The 23,121-nt window shown below is 41.9% G+C and overlaps 2 protein-coding genes and 1 long non-coding RNA gene across 9 annotated transcripts in view; 1 reads left to right on the top strand and 2 right to left on the bottom strand.

Annotated features, from left to right (window-relative positions):
• RNF8 (ring finger protein 8) overlaps window positions 1-446 on the bottom strand; it is a 31,715-nt gene extending 31,269 nt beyond the window's left edge. For all 3 annotated transcript variants that reach the window (XM_033099006.1, XM_033099015.1, XM_033099026.1), the window contains exon 1: window positions 194-446. In XM_033099006.1, the coding sequence (XP_032954897.1) occupies window positions 194-304 (111 nt within the window). In that variant the 5' untranslated portion in view covers window positions 305-446. The remainder of the gene's footprint in view (window positions 1-193) is intronic.
• A 38-nt stretch (window positions 447-484) lies between these two features.
• Window positions 485-15,273, top strand: LOC117018180 (uncharacterized). The gene is made up of 3 exons (XR_004422184.1): window positions 485-561; window positions 8,592-8,781; window positions 15,173-15,273. It is a non-coding gene; the product is annotated as an uncharacterized LOC117018180 (long non-coding RNA).
• Window positions 15,274-15,988: 715 nt separating this feature from the next.
• The window catches only part of LOC117020381 (TBC1 domain family member 22B), a 65,932-nt gene continuing 58,799 nt past the window's right edge, over window positions 15,989-23,121 (bottom strand). The window contains exon 12 of one of the 5 annotated variants that reach the window (XM_033102827.1): window positions 15,989-18,054. In XM_033102827.1, the coding sequence (XP_032958718.1) occupies window positions 17,926-18,054 (129 nt within the window). In that variant the 3' untranslated portion in view covers window positions 15,989-17,925. The remainder of the gene's footprint in view (window positions 18,055-23,121) is intronic. The other 4 variants (XM_033102825.1, XM_033102826.1, XM_033102828.1 and 1 more) reach the window with 4 other exon arrangements.

Genomic DNA, 23,121 nt, shown 5'->3' with positions numbered 1-23,121 from the left:
CACCCCCCACCTAACCCTTCCCCTCCACCACCAACCGTTCGCACCGGACCTTCTCACCCAAAGACCTTCACATCTCGCTCCTCTTCCCCGCTCCCACCTCCGCTTTTCCATTTATCCGTCCGGCCCGGACGCCTTGGATCCCTCCAGGCCCGGCCTCCTCTCACTCCCCTCCCTCAAGAGGACTCCCGCTCACCTCGTTTCCATCCTCCAGCAGCAGCCTCTCGGCGTTCATCCCCACCCGCCGCAAGCACCAGATCCGGCCACCGGCGCGGTCCCCCATAACCAAGGAGCCGGGCTCCCCCATAGCCCACTCGACCCTGGTTCTCGGTCAGTACAGAGCCAGACCTCCATCCGGGTACCCGCCGCCTTCCAGCTTCCCTGACGGCGCCATTCCTAAACAACAGACAGAAGTAATCGCTACGCGCTCGCGATCGGTGCGAACACTCGCTGGGGCTCCGCGCCCATCCCGCCCCAGGCCAGCAAGCCGGAATCACTGCGCCTGCGCGAGAGAAAGCCTGCGGCCGGGCTGGCGCTTGCGAAGAGGGAGCTACGTAACCTCAGGTGGTGTGCAGGCACCTAGCCCAGGTGGGGTGGGGGTCGGGCGAGGGATTCTTAATTCTCACGTCTGACTCTCCTCGCCTTCTCTAGAACCACCGCCCCAGTCTTTGCCGCCTCAAAAACCATCTTTTAAACAACGTTAAAGTTGCGGTAATTTTTGAATAGTAAATCTTTTCCTAAATAGCATCTATTTTGCATGACCTCCTTTTACTACTGGATTAGGGGAAAAAAAAGAGGAGAAGAAGAAACGTATACTAGGCAAATCTATCGAGGCAGAAATCAGTTACTTGGGGCTAGGTGCGGGAACAGGGATGGAATGCAAACAGACTTGAGAGAATTTTGGAAGGTGATAGAAATGTTCTAAAACTGGATTGTGGTGATGATTGCACAATTGTGTACATTTACTAAAAAGTCATTGAAGCACACATATACTTATAGTGGATGAATTTTATGGTATGTAAATTATCCTCAATAAAGCTGTTAATTTTTAAAAAAAGCTCAAAAAATAAAGAGATGGAAAAAAAGATATATATGGGGAAAAAAGAAAAGAAAAAACCCTCAAACTCCTTCTTTTGATTCCCCAATATAGTGTGATAGCTGCTCCCTGTAGTGAGTTCCTCAGTGATAACTCAACGCCCTTTTATGTCTTTTCAATTTTTCAATACGTAGTTAACAATTTTCTTAAATTTTGTCAGGAGAAAATACATACAATAAGTGAATCATAAAAACTACCATAGTAAATGGCTAACATTTATCGAGAGCTAAGTGCTAAGTATTGGGCTAAGCTCCCTACATGCTTTATCTTATTTGCTCCTCACTAACAATATAATTATAAAGGTTACAATTGTAATTTCTACTTTAGGGGTGATGTGAAAAGAGACACAGAAAGGTTTGATAATCTTCCCAAAGTAACAAAGGGTGGAGTAGGATGCTGGTTGAGGACTGTTTCCAGAACCTAATTTCCTAATCATGGTTACAACTCCAGCCTGGAGCGTTTTAAATGTGTGGCACTGTCAGATGAAGAATTGTGGCCTGTGATGTCACAAAGGGTCAGGAAACTTAGTGGGTGCCATAACTGCACTCTCACACAGATGATTCCCTAAGCTTGGATTTGTATCTGTTGGTGCCTGTACCCCACCTTAGTGCTCTGTCCCAGGAACAGCAAGTGCACCCAGAGGCCATCCTGACATTTACCTGGCATGTCTCCTTAGGCTCTTCTTGGCTGTGATAGTTTCTTAGACTTTTCTTGTTTTCGATGACCTTGGCAGTTTTGAGGAGTAGTGGCCAGGTATTTTGTAGAATGTCACTCAACTGGGATGTCTCTTATGTTTTTCTCGTAATTAGACTATGGCTATAGGTTTTGAGAAGGAAGACTACAGAGGTAAAATGCCATTCTCGTCAGATCATGTTAAGGGTAAAAGTTATCAACGCCAGTTATTGCTGTTGATGTTGATCTTGATCACGTGGCTTAGGTAGTGTAGTTACTCTTTACCCACTTTCCCCTACTCTGCTCTTTGGAGTGAAGTCATTATGCACAGCCCACATTTAAGGAGTGAGCAGTTACGCCTTACTTCCTTAAGGGCAGGTTATCCATGTAAGTTATTTGAAATTCTTCTACACAGGAGATTTGTCTTTTCTCCCCCATTTATTTATTGAATTATTTATTTATAGCAGTATGGACTCATAGATACTTACTTTATACTTTGCGTTATAATCCAATACCACTTTATTTTTTAATCAAATTGTTCCTACTTTAGCTACATTGTCCCTTTGACATACATACTCCCATCATTATGTTTTATTGAGCACTTCCTTACTTTCTGGCACAAGATCCTCTAAACCTAGAATCAGCCATTTTCCCAAGGATCCCTGGTTCCTTTTATTAGAAAATGGTATCAGAAACCAAGATCTGGGTACTAGGTGTGCTTGTTGCCGCTGGGATGTCATTACTTGTAGGCTCTCAGCTGACAGATCTAGGAAAAATATGTGTGAATACTAACCCCTTTATGTCCACATATCTATGAATATTTATGTGTGTATGCATGTATATTTTATGTATGTATGTAATAATATAAATACATATGCATATGAGCATAACAATCTTTCCATCATAGGGGTTCCAGAAAGAGGAGAAAGAAAGCAAAGGATTACTCGTAAATATACACAACTCCCCATTTCCATCTTTAATCTAAATGTGTGCATACTGATTTCTTATAACTCTAATGTATTGTCACCTGGCACCTGGATCATTCTAGTCATCCCCCTTTGCTTGTCTGTAATCCTCCACTCCAAACGTGAGAAACCTGGCTCCCACCATCGGCTATCCATTTACTTAATTATCATTTCCAGTATGTGTGCACAGGGGCTTCAGAATTGTTAACCCATACACCTGTGGGCAACAACTTTATCAACTAGAGTTAGACTACGTATGTGCAGGTATTTTGCCTTTAGTCTTACAGAATTCAATTACAGAGTTACTTAGGTCAGCACCCTTTCCCCCCACCCTCTTCAGAGAGGTTATTTTCTAGTTAGATTCTTTAGTCAAAGCCTGCATTCTATCTGAGATCCCTTGACCTCTTAGATGATTTTTTAAAATTTATGTACATTAAGGTTCACTCTTTCTAATGTAAGGTTCTATGAGTTTTGGCAAATGCATAGTGTCACACATTATACTATCATAGAGAATAATTTTAAGGCCTCTCTCCCACCCTCCCACACCTTGCTTGTTTTATTTAACAATATATCCTGGAATCAGTCCCTAGCCATATATACATGTATTCCTCCTTGCTCTTTATAGTTGTGTATTACTCCATGGTGAAGATGTACCATTGTTTATTCAACCAGTTCTTTGTTGATGTATAGTTTGAGTCTTTCCAGTCTTTCGTTATCACAAACAGCCTTACAGTGAATTAGTGGGGACCATTTTTGAGCACCTGTTACATGCTTTTATATATTATCTTACTTAATTCTCAGTTCCATCCTGCAAGATATCCCTATTAACCTATGAGGAACCTAGGTTGTCCAAGGTCTCCTTACCATTAGCTTCTTCTTCTTTTTTTTTAAATTTTACTGGGGAATAAAAGGGAACAGTGTGTTTCCCAGGGCCCATCAGCTCCAAGTTGTCCTTCAATCTAGTTGTTGAGGGCGTAGCTCAGCTCCAAGTCCAGTCGCCATTTTCAATCTTAGTTGCAGGGGGCGCAGCCCACCATCCCATGTGGGAATTGAACCGGCAACCTTGTTGTTAAGAGCTCACATTCTAACCAACTGAGCCATCTGGCTGCCCACCATTAGCTTCTTGAGGGTTGTGTCTTGTTTTCCATTGTATTCCTGACATTTTTATTGAACAAATGAATATAACTCAACTAGTAAATGGCAGTGCAGGGAACTAAAGCCAAGACTGTAAGCCTGGACTTATCTAGCCCCTAAGGCAGCACTCATTACCGTCTTTCAGTACTCTCTAAGGTGGTATGGCCATATCCCAGAGAGTACACAAGATGATCCATTTTCTTGTGGAAAGAATGTATCAGGATGTCTAATTAGGTTTTTATCCCATTCTTTTAAATATGTCACTTTTGTGAATATTTTGTACTTACATAAAAGAACAACATAGAGGATAGTATGTATAGACTTTATATGAATAAATAAATAAATATGCATATATATTGGGCTGTGCTCAGATTTTGTTTTGTTGCTAAGAGTACATGATCAAAACAGTTTGGAGACACTGCCTTCTAAGATTTGGGGATTTTATTAACTCTATTGCCCCTATATATTCCCTTATAACAGTGATTCTCAACTGGGGGTGATTTTGCCCCCCAGAGGATATTTGGCAATGCCTGGGGATGTTTTTGATTATGACAGAGGCAAGGGTACTACTGGCATCTAGTGAATAAAAGGCAGGGATGCTGCAAAACATTCTACAAATTACAAGATCGCCCCCACCATGGAATTATCTAGTCCAAAATGTCAGTAGCAGTAAGGTTGAGAAACCTTGCCTTACAGTCATCTCAAGAAGGAAAACTGGAAGGGAAGGGGAGCAGAATGTAGAAAAGCAAGTAGGGTGTTCTCTATAGCTGTGGATCTGACACATGTCTCGTTACATACACTCAAGTTGAGGAATGTTGGAGTTGAAAATGGAGAAGCTTGGGAAGGGGAAAAGGAAAATGACAAGAGGAGGAAGCACATGGCAAGATGAAAAGGAAAGGGGGAGAGAAAGGTGGAAAGAAAGTGTGGCAGATTATTTTCCAAGATGAATACAACAAGATCACCATGCCACGTGCTCTTACAAGGTGACCTTGACACTCCTCACGTTGCAAGATGGTGTCTATACTTCCTCCCCTTGAATCTAGGTGGGCATGTGACTCCAGGAGAAGTGATGCTATGCCATTAAAGGTGTTACAGCTTCCACCTGGCCTTTGGGGGACGCTCTTGGAACCCAGTCAGCTTCCTCCTCGTGTCATTTTCCTTTTCCCCTTCCCCAAGCTTCTCCATTTTCAACTCTAACATTCCTCAACTTGAGTATATGTAATGAGACGTATGTCAGATCCACAGCTATAGAGAACACCCTACTTGCTTTTCTACATTCTGCTCCCCTTCCCTTCCAATTTTCCTTCTTGAGATGACTGTAAGGAAGTGGAGAGAACACATGAAGAGGATGTTCTGACAGCTCCAACGGAGGTCCCAACAGACATCCAGCATCAACTGCCAGACACGGGAATGAAGGTTCCTCTAGACAATACCAGGCCTCTGAGCATGAGTCACCCCGGCCTTTTGCCTCTTTCCAGCTGAGGTCCCAGACATCGTGGAGTAGATCCAAGTCGTCCGTGTCGTGCCCCATCTGAGTCTGTGAGCATCATACAATGGTGTGTTAATCTCCATTGTCTGGAGATCGTTCGTTAGGCATCAAGATCTGCAACAGGAAAAGGGGGGTTGGCTGAACAGTCCTTGGTTTTCTGCTTTAATATTAGGGTAATGCTAGCTGCTATAGCATACAAACCCCAAATTTCAGTGGTTTAACACAGAAGTTTCTTTCATAATTGTTCAGTGCAGGGTTTCTGGTCGGCGGACAGCGTTCTATCAAATCATTCAGGAAGTCAGACTACCTGTCATCTTGTGGCTTCTCTGTTCTCCAGGGCTTGGAGTCTTTTGCATCCAGAAAGCAAAACAGCAAGAGAGAATGAAGGAGGCACATCTACTTTTTAACTTTCTTGTCCCAGAAGCATCCTATATTCCTTCTGCTCACATTTTATTGGAAAGAACTGGTCATATAATCCCACCTAGATCCAAGGAAGGTTGGGAAATGTAGTCCCTGGTTGGTTAGCCAGTTCCCAGGAAAAAAAACCCTCCATACTACAGAAAAGGGAGCATGAATTTTGGTGGACAGTTAGCTGTCTCTGGCAGACTTTAGAACTCAAGTTAAAGAATTAAAATGATGATCATGACAAAGCCTTCTCTTTCTCTCCCTCTCCTTTTTCCTTTTTTTGAATCTCCCTGAAATCGAGGTGGGGCACATGATCACATTTTGCTCCCAGTGTGACTTTGGTGTGAGGCCAGCCCTTCTCAACTCGGGTAAACTAGAGGCTACTATAGAATGGGAGTGAGGTGTGTGGGGTCTGGAGCCAGGTCGCGGGGGCTCAAATCCCAGCCCTGCTCTTTACTGGATATGAGACCTTGAGCAAGTTACTTGACTTCTCCAAGTCTCAGTTTCCCCATGTGTAAGATGAGGGTGATAAGGATAGCACTTAACTTATAGGATTGTTGTGAGGATGAATTTGGTTAATTCCCGTAAGATAGGCTTGGTACCTAGTAAGTATCCAATATTTGTTAGCTATTGTAGAAGAATGGAGTGTCAGCTTTTTCAGAAGCCACCTCCTGCAGGTATAAACTATCTCCCAATGCCTTTTCTGTTCTCTTGTCTAAGAGACACGAAAACAAGATGTTTTCCCGTCTTTAAATTGGTGAAGCTATAAAGCAGAAATCCCTTCAATCAATTTTAGATTCTTTTAATACCCATCCCCAAGAAAGATGGGTTTTTTAGATTAAATCATTTCCTCTGTGAGCAAGGACTGACCCACTTTGGGGGTCACAGCTCTGCCCGTTGATTTCAAGTGTGAGTCTCTGTGTGAGGTTCAATAAGGGTGATGTGGAACCTTGTCATTATGTTTTCAAAAGACTGGGCAGAGAAGAAAGGGGTCTTGATGTAACATCTCAAGCGAAGAAGTCCTGTTGTTTCTCCTCAAGTACTCTCTAATCTTGGGATCACAGGCCAACTGTTTGATATATTGGTGCATTTAGTCATCTTGGGGGTAGGGTGGGCAGCGAGGGCACAGATGGATTCCCTAGACTCGGAGGCATCGAGGCATTCAGGGTGACTAGGGGAGGTGAAAGCCCACATGGGGTGATCCAGCCTTAGTGTGTGTGTGTGTGTGTGTATGTGTGTGTGTCTCGGGGTGGGCAGGTGGGGCTGATGGCTCCACATTCTCTTTCACTCTACCTTTTCTCTTACTCATTTGTTCTATCGCCATCTCTTTTCCACCTACCCCCAAACGTAAGACTCTATGCTGAAGGAATTAGGGAAAGATGTCTTCTACTTTTCAAAGGAAAATGTTTTAGAAAAACAGAAGTAGGTGAAGAGGGAAAAAGGGACCATCTGCTTTGGACAGATTGTGTATTAGTGCTATTTTATGTAAACACAGGGTTTCAAGTACTGAGTCGGAAGGTATTTCTGGTACCTTTAATCAAATGTATTATATTTTGGAAGCACTTATAATGAGTCATCAAGTTTATTACATTCTGGAGGTATCTGTAATCAGTAATTAAGGTAGATGTTTTGGAGGTGCTTGAAATTAGTACTGTAGGAAACCACCTCCTTTTTGGTTGGGGCCCTAGATGTTTCTTTAAGCACTCACATCCTTTAACTTGCCAAGGATCAGTATCCAGTTCAAATATTTATTACCCATCTGGTTTTATTGAGGAGGGGGAGGGAAAAGGAGGGAAAGCGGTAGGCAAGAGGGAGAGAAAGAAGGCAGTGGGAATTAGGCATCAATAATTACTACCTTGTTTTTCTCTCACTGCAGAGTTGGCTTCAGGTTTTTATTTTTGCAAGTAATACATGGTATCAAGTGCCTAATACAAAATTAGGCTTGGAGTGATTTACAATTGAATCACATCACACTGAGTTGGCTATTTCTGCACAACAAAAATCACAAAGATCCCTAACTGGATTCATGTTAGTCCAGGGCTGGGAAAAGGGGAAAGTGTGGCAGGAAACTGAATTCTACAGTCCAAGATTATAATGCAATTCTCATCACTTTTTTTTTTTTTGACTCAGAAATTTACTGCACTACCAGTAAATACTACTATTCAGGATTTGTTGAAATGTGCTTAAGATTCTTTCAGCTAGTAGCAGGCTTCTGTCTCTCATTTCAGTAATAATGTTTAGAGCTGTGTTTTTCAAACTCAGGTTAATAATACTTAGTAATGAGTCTTGATCAGCATTTTGGAAAAACGGAATACAATAGAGCAGGTCAGAGGCCATCACACATAGTTGAAGGTCAGTATTGTTTGTGAAATGGCACTCATCTTTGTGACCACCATATGTCTTTGTGTACTGGACTCAGTGTAAAATGTGTGTGTGTTTTTTGCTTTTTAAATTTTATTGGGGAATATTGGGGAACAGCGTGCTTCTCCAGGGTCCATCAGCTCCAAGTCGTTTGCCCTTCATTCTAGTTGTGGAGGGCGCAGCTCAGCAACAAGTCCAGTTGCCGCTTTCAATCTTAGTTGCGGGGGGCACAGCCCACCATCCCATGAGGGAATTGAACCGGCAACCTTGTTGTTGAGAGCTTGCGCTCTAACCAACTGAGCCATCCAGATGCTCCCCCGGAAGCTCAGCGGCAGCTCGTTGTCTTCAATCTGGTTGTGGAGGGCGCAGCTCACTGGCCCATGTGGGAATCGAATCAGCAACCCTGTTCAGAGTTCATGCTTTAACCAACTGAGCCGTTGAGCTGCTCCATAAAATGTGTTTTTTACTGTAGGTTGTGGTTAAAAACATTTGGAGGATTTCTGGTGCTAGGCAAGATGAAGCGAGCCCGCTGCAGCCTCTCTCTGCCACTAAATACAACTCAAAATTCTGGACAAAATACAACTACCTAAGAACTCTGAAAAGTAAACAAGCAGGCATATATGGGCGGCGGAGTCAAAGCTGGAAGAAGCTCTCAGTACGGGGTACGTTTCTCAAATTTTTTTTTTTCTTTCACAGCTTTGACCTGAAAGTAGGTCCTGGCTGGGGAGCTTCACAGCAGTAAAACTCTGAGAGAGAAACAACTCGTTTCTTCCACTCACATATATCTGATACCAAATATATATATATATTTTTCCACACCAACCAATTCTCTAACTGTCCGGACACCAACTGGGTGTCCTACAATTCAATTCTGACACTAACTACCTGGAGATAGTGCAGACCCCACAGGTGTGTCACACAAGATTGCCCTCCTTTCAGATGCCAGGTGCAGCTCAGGTTGTCACCTGTACTTCGGACCAACTAGCTATAAACTGGGGGTTCCCACAACCCCTTCCTCAGGTTGGGTAACTCGCTATAATGGCTCACAGAACTCAGGGAAACAGTTATGTTTAGTTTATTATTAGGCTGGTGCAAAAGTAATTGCGGTTTTTGGAATTATTTTTAACCTTTTAAACTGCAATTACTTTTGCATCAACTGAATATAAAGAAGAGCCAGATGAAGACGCATGTAGGGAGAGGTCTGGAAGGTTCTGAGCACAGGAGCTTCTGTCTCCGTGGAGTTGGCATGGACCACTTCTCTGGTACATGGATGTGTTCACCCCCCTGGAAGCCCACTGAAACTCTTCGGGGAGCATTTTTTTATTTTTATTTTTTTTATGGAGGCGTCATCACGTAGCCATAATTGATTAAGTCAGTCCTCAGCCCTTTTCCCATCCTCAGAGGATGGGGGTAGACCTGAAAGTTCCAAGTTTCTCATTGTAGCTTGGTCTTCTGGTGACCAGCCCCCATCCTAAGCCATCCAGGAGCCCACCCAGAGTGGCCTCATTAGAGCAAAAGATGCTCCTGTCACTCAGGAAATTCCAAGGGTTTTAGGAGTCTGTGTCAGGAACTGGGGGCAGAGATCAAAGATATATTTCTTCGTATGTCACACATACCACCTCTCTTGACCAGAGTACTTGGGAAATCGGTCCCTGCCAGCCAGAGAATTTGGGATGGGGGAAGAATTACAATTAAATTTTTTCTCTCTCCCAGACCTGTCCCAAGGGCAGGCCTCAATTATGCAGCAGTGGTGGCAGCAGTATAGGCAGAACTTTCATAAGAAACACTCATTCTGGCTGGTTGATGAGGAAACAGAGCACCTGTGAGCCAGAGTGCAGGGGGAATCCCAGAGAGAAGTCAGCTAGAGAAGGGGGTCCCCTAATTCTCAGGTATGAAATTGCACAAGTTTTGCATGGTCAAAACAAACCCAAAGCAGCATAGCAGTCTCTGAAATACTGAAGTGACTTTGGAACAATGGCCCACAGAAGATGAGACAGAACTTGCAGTTTGAACAGGATAGATTGCCTGCTAAACCAAAACAAAGTCAACCCTTTCAAGAGCAGGGTTCAGCAAATATATTTCATAAAGGGCCAGATGGTAAATATTTTAAGCTTTGTGGGTCATACGGTATATTACAACTACTCAATTCTGCTGTTGTAGTTACAAAGCAGCCATAGACAATATGTAAATGAATAAGTATGGCTGTGTATTCCAATAAAACTTTTTTTTTGGTGCCAAAACCTGGGACAATAAAACTTTATTTCTAAAAACAGGAGGAAGGTTGGATTTAGCCTGAAGGCCAGTTTGCTGTTCCTGGCTCTAGAGAGTTTTAACAAGACTCAGAGTCTCACACAATATATTTAGTATGTCCAAGATGCAATCCAAAATTACTCAACATACAAAGACCTAGGAAAATGTGATCAATTTTTATGAGAAAGGTGATAGAAAAGATGCCAACCCCAATATGACCCAGCTGTTGGAACTGTCAGACAAAGATTTAGAACAGGTATTATAACTATGCTCTATGAAGTAAAAGTAAACACACTTGAAATAAAAGGAAAGATAGAAGTTCTCAGCAGAGAAATAGTAACTATAAAAAGAACCAAATGGAAATATTAGAACCCAAAACCACAATATCTGTAATTTTAAAAAATCACTGTAGGGGCTTAATAGTAGAATGGAGATGACAGAAAAGGAGTGAATGAACTTGAAGATAGATGAAGAGAAAGTAATCTGAAGAATAACAACAACAAAATACTGAAGAAATAATGAACAGAGACTTAGGGACTGTGGGTCCACACATTCACATAATTGGAGTACCAGGGGAAGAGTAAGAGGTTAATGCAGGGGGGAAAATTATATATATATATATAAATTTTTTTTTTGAGGAAATAATAGCTGAACGCTTTTCAAATTTGGTGACAGACATAAAATTATAGATTGAAGAAACTCAGTGACCTCCAAACAGAATAAATACAAAAAACAAACAAACAAAAAACTACAAAACACACACACAAAAATAACCTCTACTCAGACACACAATTAAACCCAAAGAAAAATAAAAAACGTATATTAAAAGCAGTTTGAGAAACAATATAATGGTTCCTCAGAATAGTAAAAATAGAATTACCAGATGATTCAGCAATTCCACTTCTGGGTATATACCCACAAGAATTGAAAGCAGGGTCTCAAAAAGATATTTATACACCTATGATCATAGCAGCAATAGCAAACAAAAAAAAAAAAAAAAAAGGAAGTAAGCCAACTGACTAGTGACAGATGAATGGAAAAACAAAATATGGTATACACATACAATGGAATATTATTCAGCCTTTATAAAGGAAGGAAATTCTGATATATGCTACCACACAGATGAACCTTGAGAACATATGCTAAATGAAATAAGCCAGTCACCAAAAGCCAAATAATGTATTATTTCACTTATATGAGGTGCCTAGTCAAATTCATAGAGACAGAAAGTAGAATGGTGGTTGCCAGGGGCTGCGGGTAGGAGGAAGTAGGGAATTGCTGTTTAATTGGTACAGAGTTTCAGTTTTACAAGAAGAGTTCTGGAGATGGATGGTGGTGATAGTCACACAACAATGTGAATGTACTCAACGCTACCAAACTGTACACTTAAAAATAGTTAAGATGGCAAATTTTGTGTTACGTACATTTTGCCACAATTTTTAAGAAAAGCAATTGTAAAGTGATGAATTAAATGTGGAACGATGATTTCAAAGAGTCTGGATTTCTCATCAGAAACTGTGGAAGCAAGAAGACAGTTGAAGTGCCAAAAGAAAATAACTATATCCAGAAAAAATATATACAGGAATGAAGGCAAAATAAAGACGATTCTCAGATGAAGGAGAACTACTTGTTAGCACACCTGCTCTATGAGAAATGCTCAAGAGATTTTCAGGCTGAAGGGGAAATAATATCGGAGGGAAACTTAGAATTTAAGGAATGAAGGAGAAACATAAATAGTGAATGTCTCCTCTTAAGTTCTTTTAAATATTAACTATTGAGAGCAGAAATTGTAGCAGTATCTGGTCAGGCTTTCAATGCATGTTGACATAATTCATATAACAACTATCATATAAAAGGGGGAGGGTAAAAGTATCTATATGGTTGTAAGGCTTCAACATTTTACTTGAAGTGATAAAATATTAACTATAGACTGTATATGGACTGTAAGCAGTAAGGTATGTAGGAGGCCCAACAATTAAGTTCGCGAACTTTGTTGCAAGGATGTTGCTAACCTTTTTTGATATCAGAGGGATTCTTCATTATGAATTTGTACCAACTGGACAAACAGTTAACCAAGTTTACTATTTGGAAATGCTGAAAAGGCAGCACAAAAACGTTAGACGACCTGAACTTTTCGCCAGCAATTCATGGCTCTGGCATCACGACAATGGACCAGGTCACATGGCACTGTCTGTGAGGGAGTTTTTAGCCAGTAGACAAACTGTATTGGGACACCCTCCCTACTCACCTGATCTGGCCTCCAATGACTTCTTTCTTTACCTGAAGATAAAAGGAAATATTGAAAGGAAGACATTTGGATGACATTCAGGACATCAAGGGTAATACGATGACAGCTCTGACGGCCATTCCAGAAAAAAAGTTCCAAAATTGCTTTGAAGGGTGGACTAGGCACTGGCATCAGTTCATAGCTTCCTAAGGGGAGTACTTCGAAGGTGACCGTGGTGATATTCAGCAATGAGGTATGTAGCACTTTTTCCAGGATGAGTTCGCAAACTTATTGTCTGACCTCGTATATTGTAATTCTTAGAGCAGCTTTTTTAAAAAAATACAAAGATATATATCCAAAGGTCAATAGCTATATTAGAATACCTGAAATATATTCAAATAATCTAAACGGTGGCAGGAAATGGGGGAGAGAGGAATAGAAAAACAGAAAACAAATAAAATGGTAGACCTAAATCCACTATATTAATTATAAATGGTCTAAATGCACCAACTAAAAACAAGAGATTGTCAGAGTGGACTGGAGATCAAGACCCAACTGTATCCTGTCTTTAAGAAACCCACATTAAATACCGTGTTTTCCCAAAAATAAGACCTAGCTGGACAATCACCTCTAATGCGTCTTTTGAGCAAAACTTAATATAAGACCTGGTATTATATGTTTATTATATTATATTATATTATATTATATTATATTATATTATATTATATTATATTCCCAGTCTTGTAGTAAAATAAGACTCAGTCTTATATTAAGTTTTGCTCCAAAAGACACAGTAGAGCTGATTGTCTGGCTAGATCTTATTTTTGGGGAAACACGGTATAAAGACATAGGTTAAAAGGATGGGAAAAAGTTTGAAGAGCAGTGGTTTGAAGAGAAGGGCTTGGTGGGGTGGGACAGGGGTGGTGGGGTCACTATTGAGACAAGTTTGGTGTCCCTACAACAAAAGCAGTGTCCTCAGGGTCTGGCTCTCAGACTTCCCACCAGTTAGATTCCAGCAGAGACTGTCACGCTCACCACCCAGAAGTCACAGCTCACAATCCACCTGCTGAACCAACTGAACAGGGGTTCTCTTTGCATCCAAGAATTCTAACTCAGCATTTGCCAAAATAAGGAGAAACTTTGATTTGCTGTAGCTGTGGGTGTGCTGCAGCCATCGTGTCGAGTGGGCACAGGCTCAGAAGATGCTGGTCTTGTAGCAACGTGCTTTATGTTTCCTGACTGTGTGGATTTCATCTTTTTCATCATGAGTCTAAAATCGTCTCTTTGGTGTCTACGGCAGCTTCCAAAACTGTCTCTGTATAGAGGTAGATGTAAACAAAGCTGACTCCATCTTTGTGTGCCCCCATTTCTTTCTAGTTCCCACGTTCTGAACCCTGACCCAACGAGTGTCAGCCAGCACCAAGGTCTCATAGTTGAGACCACAGGAGGTCTGGTCCCTTTGTCTTGTCGATCATGAGTAGTTCAGCCATACTATGAAACGTTTACAGTAACAACTCTCTAGCAGCGCAGATTACCTGTGCAGACTTGGCGGTCACCTTCCCCTCTGACCCAATCTTCCTGTAACTTACCCTACAACAAATTGTTATAATCAATGGATTTGCCTGCCTCGTTTTCCAGTCTCAAGATCCCTTCTTGGTTTGGTGGCCACTGTACCTTCATTCCACCTTTGGTCTCCAACCAGGAATTGAGTGTTGGGAGTCCCAATAAGAGGTATGAAGGGCTCGGTTACTGGGGCTTAGTTTCTCACTCCAATCATTCAAGCTTTGCAAAGATGTTGGACGTGCAAAGTTCAACCCAAGACAAGCCAAATGCTGCCAACAAGAGGCTCTAGCCTCTAGAAGCAAATGAGGTCACTATTCAAGGAATCTGTGCCACTGTCCCTTCACAGATGAATAAAAGCTGAGGTAGGGCCTGTTTAAGTAGAACTGTAGAGATTTAGATTGCAGAAACACTGGATAAACTGCAGGTCAGAATATGCTGGCATTTGTTTGAAAGGTTTCATTAATTTTCTAATCGTTATCAAACATATTTCAGCAAATGCTTGTCTTCCTACATAAATGAAAAACAGAATTTTTGAATGAAGACTAGTTCAGATTAGTTGTTTTCTCTGCCAGCCTCAGGAACAATTAACGGCCTCAGTCCAAATAGTATCAAGTAGATCAACTGCCCGTGTTTTGTAACAATAAATTCCAAGGTTAACTGTGAACAATCACTTGAATTTCAAAGTCAGATCCCCTCTACATGCATATGGGAAAGTCGTCTATTTTCAACTATGAATTTCTAATTGTAGAGGTTGCTACTTGAATCTTAATATGTATTCGCCTTTTCCTCCATAGTAATAGAATCCTGATTTTGAGCCAGACATATAGCTACCTGGAATTGACTAATCCCCCAGCCTCCCTTGAGACCTACCACGGGACTGAATTCTGGCCTGTGAGTCATAAGAGAAGATGTTATGGGGTAGCTTTCTGGAACCTTCCTTAAAACACCACCAGCACATTTCCTTTATTCTTTTTTCTTTGTCCCTTCTTTAATCCATCCTGTTGCTTGGAAAGTGGATGTCGTAGCTGGAGTGCTACTTGCCACCTTGACCATGAAGACCTAGAGAATAGCCCAGGCTCCTGAAGGCTCTGTGAAACAGACTCACCCTACAAGCCCTGCATTGCCGTCTTTTGGACTTTTATGGGAGGAAGAAGGAAATTCCCATGCCACTTAATTTGGTTTCTCTTACACGTGGTTGAATTTAATCCTAATGACTGAAACCAAGAAACAGTCTTAAACGACTCCCAGGAAAAAGTTCCAGGTGAAGATACCATTCCAATTGACACTGTGGATAAAAGTGCAGTAAACTGCTTTGCTTGAGACGGGTTACTAAGAGAAAAACCAGCCAACAACCAAAAAGGAAAAAAAAAAACGAAAAAAAACCTTAATGAAGACCCTAAAGAGAGGGCTAGTGTTTGAACACATTTTAGTTCTCAGTGGTTTGGTAGGAAAAACACTGTGTAGGCAAAGCAGAAGGCCCTCCTCCTGTTCTCACTTCCTGGGCCTTGGGTTGAGTTTTCCTCTGTGAACAATGAGGGTGTTGAACTAGGTATCTCTAGGCTTTCGTCCCGCATTGAAATTCTAGTCTGTTTTCTAACGTCCATTACATTATATACTCCTTTTGGATACATTAAATGATCCTCGTAAAGAGCTTATCCCAGTGCTTGGCACATGGTGAGGTGCTCTATAAATGTCAGCTATTGGGAACCATGTTTTTATTTCATTTTTATTTCATTTTCGTAGTTGCCACAGAATCCTTCGCAAAGGAGGTGCTCAGTAATAAGGGTTTGCTGATGTCCTCTGAAACTGCCTTCTGATCTCTGTTGATCCCTTGCTTGCCCTACAGAGGGCCTGTCCCCCATCCTGACGAGTATCAATGAGGAAAACCTGAGAAAATAGACTCCTTTGGTTCCAGGTGACACAAAGCCATGCGAGAAAAATCAGCAGTGGAGGAGGAAATAAACTATTTATTTTACAATTCTTTCACTTTATCCACAATGTCCCATACAAACATAAAAACTAAAAAAATAAAACCACCACTTGGGAACACAAGTGTCTTTCTTCTGTCGGGCTGAGGGCAGGTCACGAGCCCTCTCTGTGGAGACCACTGAGGCACACCGAAGAGGGGGAGCAGGGTTAGGAAGATGCCTGAGAAACAGCTCCAGATGAGAAATGAACATGCCTGCGTGCTGGGGCTCCATTGGCAGGGACTCAAGGGTATCACCACTGGGACACTGCTTGGCTTCCCAAGATGACAACTGCTTGCCACCATCCCCCACTTCTCTACTACCAAACACCCAAAATCGAACATGGGTCACACATCTCATGAGCTGAGTGGGGTGTGATGGTGACAGTGGGGGACACAGAATGCCTCTCTCTGAGAAGAGCCCCAAACCCCAGGGACACACAGGAAACCCCTTTCCTTGGCACTGACAGTCAGTTTCTGTCTTAAGTATAATGCTGACTTAAAAATGTGAAAACAAAGGCCCTCCCCAGATTCCAGGGGAAAGGCAGGGGCGATGAACGTGGAAGAGCTTCGTCTCTGTGGTCCTCTCCAGGGGTGAAGGGTGGGGAGCTCTGTCTGCTGGAGATGGGGAAGGAGCAGGGCAGGTGCTCCACAAATGCCTAGGCAGGGGTGGGGAGGGGGGAGGAGGAAAACAGTCTGGGACACTGACGTCTGGGATGGCTGCCACTGCTTTTCGAAGCAGCTCCATCTGCTCAGCTACGCTCACTCTAGCAGACTCCCATTCACCTCCCTCACCGGGGGGCGCCCAGAAACCAACCTGGAGGCACCGAAGCCACTTCCCTGGCGACTTCATCTGTGCTAGTGACCTAGATTGCTTTCACATGTTGATGCACATTATAAATATAAAATCATATCTGCTACAAAGAGGACATATATTTGTACATCTTTACCCATATACATAATAACACCATTTACACATATCTTGGAGTGGGTCATCATGGAAAAAGGGTTTGGAGAGGTAAAAAGCCCCTTCTCCCTCCCCTGTCCTGATCCTTTCGCAAGGGATGCTTGTACACCTGGTCACGGGGGCCCTTCCCAGCTGGTTGTGAGGGGGACACAGAAATTCAGACATGTAAGTAAATGCTGATGGGTGTGTACACTCATCCACACACACAAATGCACGCTCACGTACTGGTGAGAAAAGGAAAAACAAAACCCCTAGCCCTCGGGTGCAGGTCTCTTCCCAGAGTTAAAAGCACTGGTGCCTCCTCCATCTGAGAAACATGGTCTAAAAACTGCACCTCACTGGCTCAGACTAGGGCAGAAAGGAAAGAGCTGGGATGGGGTGGGGGTGGGGGGCGGGCCAGAGTCTCTTGAAAACATAAGGCGTTTTTGACCTGTGACTGAATCAAACTATGTCACAAAAAACAACAGTATCAGTGGGGGATAGGAGGCAAGAGACAGCCAGTCCACGGAGAGACAATGGGAGTTAAGACCCTGAGCCTACCCTTCATTTGTCCAGTTTCTTTTCAAGGGGCAGACGACCCTGTACCTCCTTTTGTGTCCTCTCCCAGAGCTGGGCCCGTCCACATGGCATGGAACACTGACAGTGGTCCGGGAGAACCATCCAGAGACATGGAGTGGTGGACAGGCACGCCAGAGAGTTAAGACTTGGGCGGCGGACGTGAGCTTTCTACAGCAGGACTGGTTCCCGGCCGGGGTCCGCGGCTCCACAATGGCCACAGTGATCAGATTGCCATCAGAGATGGGACAGTCTGGGTCCTCACAGGGAGACAGCACCTATCGGCGGTAGTGGTTAGGGGCGTCAGCAAACATGTACTTGAGTCGGTACGCCTCAGCCAGCAGCAGCCCGATCTCTTCGTTGCCCCAGTGTATCGTAGGTAGGTTTTGTAGCAGCATGAGGAGACCCTGGAATGCAAGGAAGGGATTTGATCATCCTGGGACTACAGAGCGAAGGGCCAGCAGGCCCTGAAATGGGGCCCCTTTCTCTTGGGCTACACATGCCAAAGGGTCTGGCCTCCCCACTCCCAAATGGCACACGGCTCTCAGCTCCTAGTTCCCCTTCAGGAAGCCGTGAAAGGCCTCTGCTAATTCTCCAATCCACTAACACCTGCCTCTTTAAAAATATTATACACAGAGAATGACAACAAGAAATAAGGATATTTACAAGAGAAAAGTAATCACTCATCATCCAAATATCTCTCCTAATTTTGAAGTATTCCTTTTCAGTCTTTTTCATGTGCATATTTCTTTAAATAGTTGTAATCATAATTATGATTTTATGTGCTTTCAAATAATTTAACTGTAATTTTCATGTTTTTCCATGCAGCCCTCAAAAATGATTACATTCACTATTAGTACTCCATCACGTGGCTATACCCTAATTTACTCAACCATTTCCCTTTTGTAAGGAACTTAATTTGCTTCCTTTTGAAAACAAAAACACAAACCTTTATTGGAGACTGCTACGGATCCTTTTGCATCTGACATCTTTCTGAAACACCAATGTTCACTTGTAATCACGGCTTCTATCCTCTGCCCTGTTCTCCAAAGACCATCCTCAACCAACCTGTCCAGCTCATTTTCCACTGTTCCCAACGTACACGCCTCATCCTGCCAGGCCCACTTCGGCCAGATTTATCTGTGCCTCCACAGTTCAATTTAAGTCGTTCCATTTTCTTGGAACACCTTCTCTTTTCTCCTCCACCTGTCTAAATTCTATTCCATTTTCAAAGCCCAAGCCCTCCATACAGCTCTATGGAGATAGCCTATTAAAGAGGATATAAGAATAAAAATCAATGTGAGCTTTTAGGTTCTCTCTGTAATTTAGTTATCCATGCTATTGCTGCTGTTTCAAGTTCTTTCTCTCTCTGAACTGGATATTCTTATTATTTTTCTGATTATAAAAGTAATAGTAGCAAGACAAACTCTGGAGCCATAAATAGACGGACAGATTTGATTACATATAATTTTGAAACTTTAATATGTCAAGAGACACCTATAATAAAATTAAAATATAAGAAACTATAAAAAAAATTAAGGTTAATGTCCAAAATAAAAACAGAGTACCCACAAATCACTAAGAAAAAAGGGAAAATGACCAAAGAGACAAATGGCAGAGTGCTGTGACCAGGTCATGTACAGAAGCCAGTGGCTCACCCACATGCCACAGTTACTTTTAAAAACCTCACTTTGGCTGATCTGAATACTTCAGCAGTGTTTTGTAATTTTCAGTGAAAATTTCAGTGCATATCTTTTATAGGATTTCTTCTGTTAGTAACGGAAATTTCGCTGGGCACAAAGCTGCCTAAATCAGACTGGCCACACATCACTGTTATGTGTGGCCAATTCTGGGGCAGTGTAACTTCTAGGCCGTGCCCTACACATTTTTTTCCTTCTCCTCTTCCTAGAAAATGGGTATAAATAGAGGCGTGGAAGCAGTCACCTTAGACCACAAGATTAAAGCCATGTGTTGAAGATGACAGACCAAACAAGATGGAAGAAATGAGTTCCTGCCACCCTGGAGCCATGTTAGCCCTGGGCTGCTTACATTTAAGCCTGTTAATCGAAGAAAAGTAAATACCTATCTTGTTTTAAGCCACTATTATTTTAAGGTCTTGATTACAGGAGGTACATTTATATCATCTTAACAAAAATAGGCCATGTCTATCAACATAAAAAATGCACATGGGGTTTGATCCAGCAACTCTACTTCTATGTCCCCCTCCTAGGAAAATAGTCACACTCCCACACAAAGGTATTCACTGCATCATTGCTTCAAATAGTGGGGAAAATGACAGTAGGGAAGTATCCATCAGTATGGGAATAGTGAAATAAACCATAATTATCCGTATCATGATACAAAGCAGCTTCTATAACAAATGAAGGACTTACATGTGCCAAGGTGGAAAGATATCTAAGACATTTTTAGGAGGAAAAAAAGAAAAAAGTAAATTGCAGAAAAATATGTATAGTATGTCACTTAGGTAAACAGGAAAATATAATGTATTTATAATTTATGTATGTACATATGTATATAAAATTTTAGAAGGCTAGGTGGTATACTATAAACAGTGGTTACTTTTAGGAATGGAGACTTTCACGTTTTCTCACTATACTTCTATATCTTTCAAGCCCTTTGTTTTCATTTTTTACAATAAAGTCTTTGTATGTTATCAGTGTGAGAGAACTTTTTTTTTTTGAATAATACACATTCTGTGGGAGTTTTGTTTAGTAAAAGTAAAACAGAAAATAAACTACCCATAACTTCATAATCAAAAGGAAGCTACTTCTACATGTTTTGGCATACTTCCTTCCAGTCCTTTTTCTGCACATTTTATACAGTTGAAATATTTTCTCTACATAATTTTGATCCATTTAGCGTTTATCATAAGCATGTCCTCTAATACTAAAAACTCCCGGTAGACATTATCAATGGCCAAACAATTTTCCATGATGCAGATGTACCATAATTTAGTCTACATCATTCTGTTTTGAGCACTTATTTCTAGTTTTCACTATAATGAAATTATAGTGAACAGCCTTGTGCATAAAGCCATATTTTATGTTATTTCCTTGGGCGAGATTCCTAGGAATGAAAATCACTGTGTCAAAGAGCATGAACAATTTTAAAGTACTTAACACTCCTCCAGAAACTGCATTCCATAAAAGCGCTCATTTCCCCGGATCTCCATCACACTGGACACTCTCAACAAACAAACTTTGTTAATTGCAACTCCTTTCCCTGGTCTCCAAGCCTGAGAATAGCACTCCACGCCTTGGGGCAAAATGGTGGAGAACCCACAGGAAGAACACAAGGAGAAAGCAATCAGGCTGTGTGCTTTTCTATCCGTCCACACCCTCTCAGTCCATGGTAAACAAATACACCCTCCCATCACATCACTGATACCGAAATTCAACCAGACCAGTTCCTCAACCAGTCACTGATATTCATTCAATCTACCCACATGCTAACACTGCTTTTAAAAACTTTCAGCTGCTATGAGCGCTCATTTCTCACAGGGTTCTGTCTTAGCCTCAGTTCTAAATCCACATTTTTTTTTTTCTTTTTTAAAGAGAACCTTCATTTTTATCTTATTTTTTAAAAATGTTATCTTATTGTGCCTTGGTATATAATGCTGTCCTCCATGACCTCTTGTCTCCCTGACCTCTGGCCCCTTTGACTCCTCTCCTGCTTCCTGTGCCTTCCCTGCAAGCACCCCACCCCCACCCAACCTGGCAAAGATTTCACCTTTTGAATGTACTTCATTAATATGTTCTATAACAAGATCTAATGGCAGATTAAATAACTACCATAATGTCAAAGTAGTGATGAACAACGTTTTGAGATACCTGAAACAACTTAATATGACACCAAAATACTTGTGATTCGCAACAAAGACAGGTCCCGCTCATATCACTGTGCTTTGTTGCCTATGCTCATTATTGTACAAAATCCTAACTTTGAATTAGGGGTCTTTGAAAATAAAACTATAATTAGTTTTCCATTCACATGCAGGGACCTCCTGCCTTCTAGATGTGGACTCTAGATTCCAGTCCCTTGCTCTTCTTGTGGCTGGTCCTTCTCTTGATCCACATGGCAGCTCACAAGAACTCTTATACTTCCCTCCAGCGTCCAGTTTAACACTTAATGTTAAGTGTCCACATTAACACTTAATGTTAAATTTTCTAACTTCACTCATTGGAAAACTTTCCTTTTTGGACAAATTGCTTTTGTTGGCATAGAATCTCACTCCCACTTTCAACCAGCTTGCTGGGTGAGGTCAAATTGCTATCCTATTTCTTGAGGGCATACCTCATGGACTCAGAAGCAGCCCCCACTTTCCACGAAAGGGAAGCTGAAGGAATGACATCTGCTTAGCCTCTCAGCACAGAAGCAAGAAAATTCCAGGGGCCTGGAGACTCAATGGTGATCCTCCCACTTGTCACCACAGCCAGTGGTTCCAACCAGGTTGCAAGAGCTGAAGACTGCAGAAACTCTTAGAAATACACGCACCTAGACTCATTCCTCAAGTTTTGGATTCTAAAGACCTGGGATGGGACCCGGCAATCCACACCTTTCACAAGCGTCTCCAATGATTCCCGCAGGCAACCAGGTCTGGGGTTACCACCAGAGGAATTAAAAAGCTCCTGAAGGAATAAAAGCACACTTGAGATGCAGGCCTAATAATGATATCCCAAGGAAGGAAACCCCTAGATGTCACACAGAGAGTGATTCTCATTAAATAACGGTCAATCTTTAAAACAGAACACCCTGCAGCCAAGTTATTATTTTAATATTTTCAAAATTTTTACACATGTAATATGTAAAAAATAAGAAAATGGAGGAAATGATGTAGATCTATACTTTTTGACATTATAGAACATCCACTATGTTTTGTAAAGTGATAAAGAGAGGTTTTAAAACAAAGGATACAAAATGGTTCCTTTAACAGTTATATACATACAACATGAATCTGTTCATATAGATTGGCATAATGAAATGTCTGGAAGGAAATGTATCATCTTTGTGTGGTAAGATCTCAGATACCTAATTTTTATTTTTCCTAATTTTTCTATAATGGTTATGTACACATACAATTGTTAAACAAAAGCAACCAACAAAGGCATGATCTCTCTAGAAGAGAGTATTCTTTGTTGGGATAGGATCTACCTGTAATTTCCACTTCTTGTAGCCTTGCTAGAAGCCTGGTAGTAATCCCACCCCTGGCCAAGTGAATGTCCCCACCGTCCCCACTGGCAGTGAGGCCAAATGTGAGAAACCACTCTGCCACCTGATGGCTACGCCGAGGAATGCACACACACCACCACCACCACTACCACCACCACCACCACCACTACCACCACCACCACCTCAAATCCCATTGCTGTAACAATGCAAAAACCTGCCCAATACACTGATCAATTTAGGAAAGAGATAAAGAGGTAGAAACCAAAGGATCACGGCTCGTGGAA

Source organism: Rhinolophus ferrumequinum, chromosome 3 (genome assembly GCF_004115265.2).
Source record: "Rhinolophus ferrumequinum isolate MPI-CBG mRhiFer1 chromosome 3, mRhiFer1_v1.p, whole genome shotgun sequence".
NCBI classification, from domain to species: Eukaryota; Metazoa; Chordata; class Mammalia; order Chiroptera; family Rhinolophidae; genus Rhinolophus; species Rhinolophus ferrumequinum.
The sequence above is the reverse complement of the archived record's forward strand: the minus strand, read 5'-3'. Positions and strand labels throughout refer to the sequence as shown.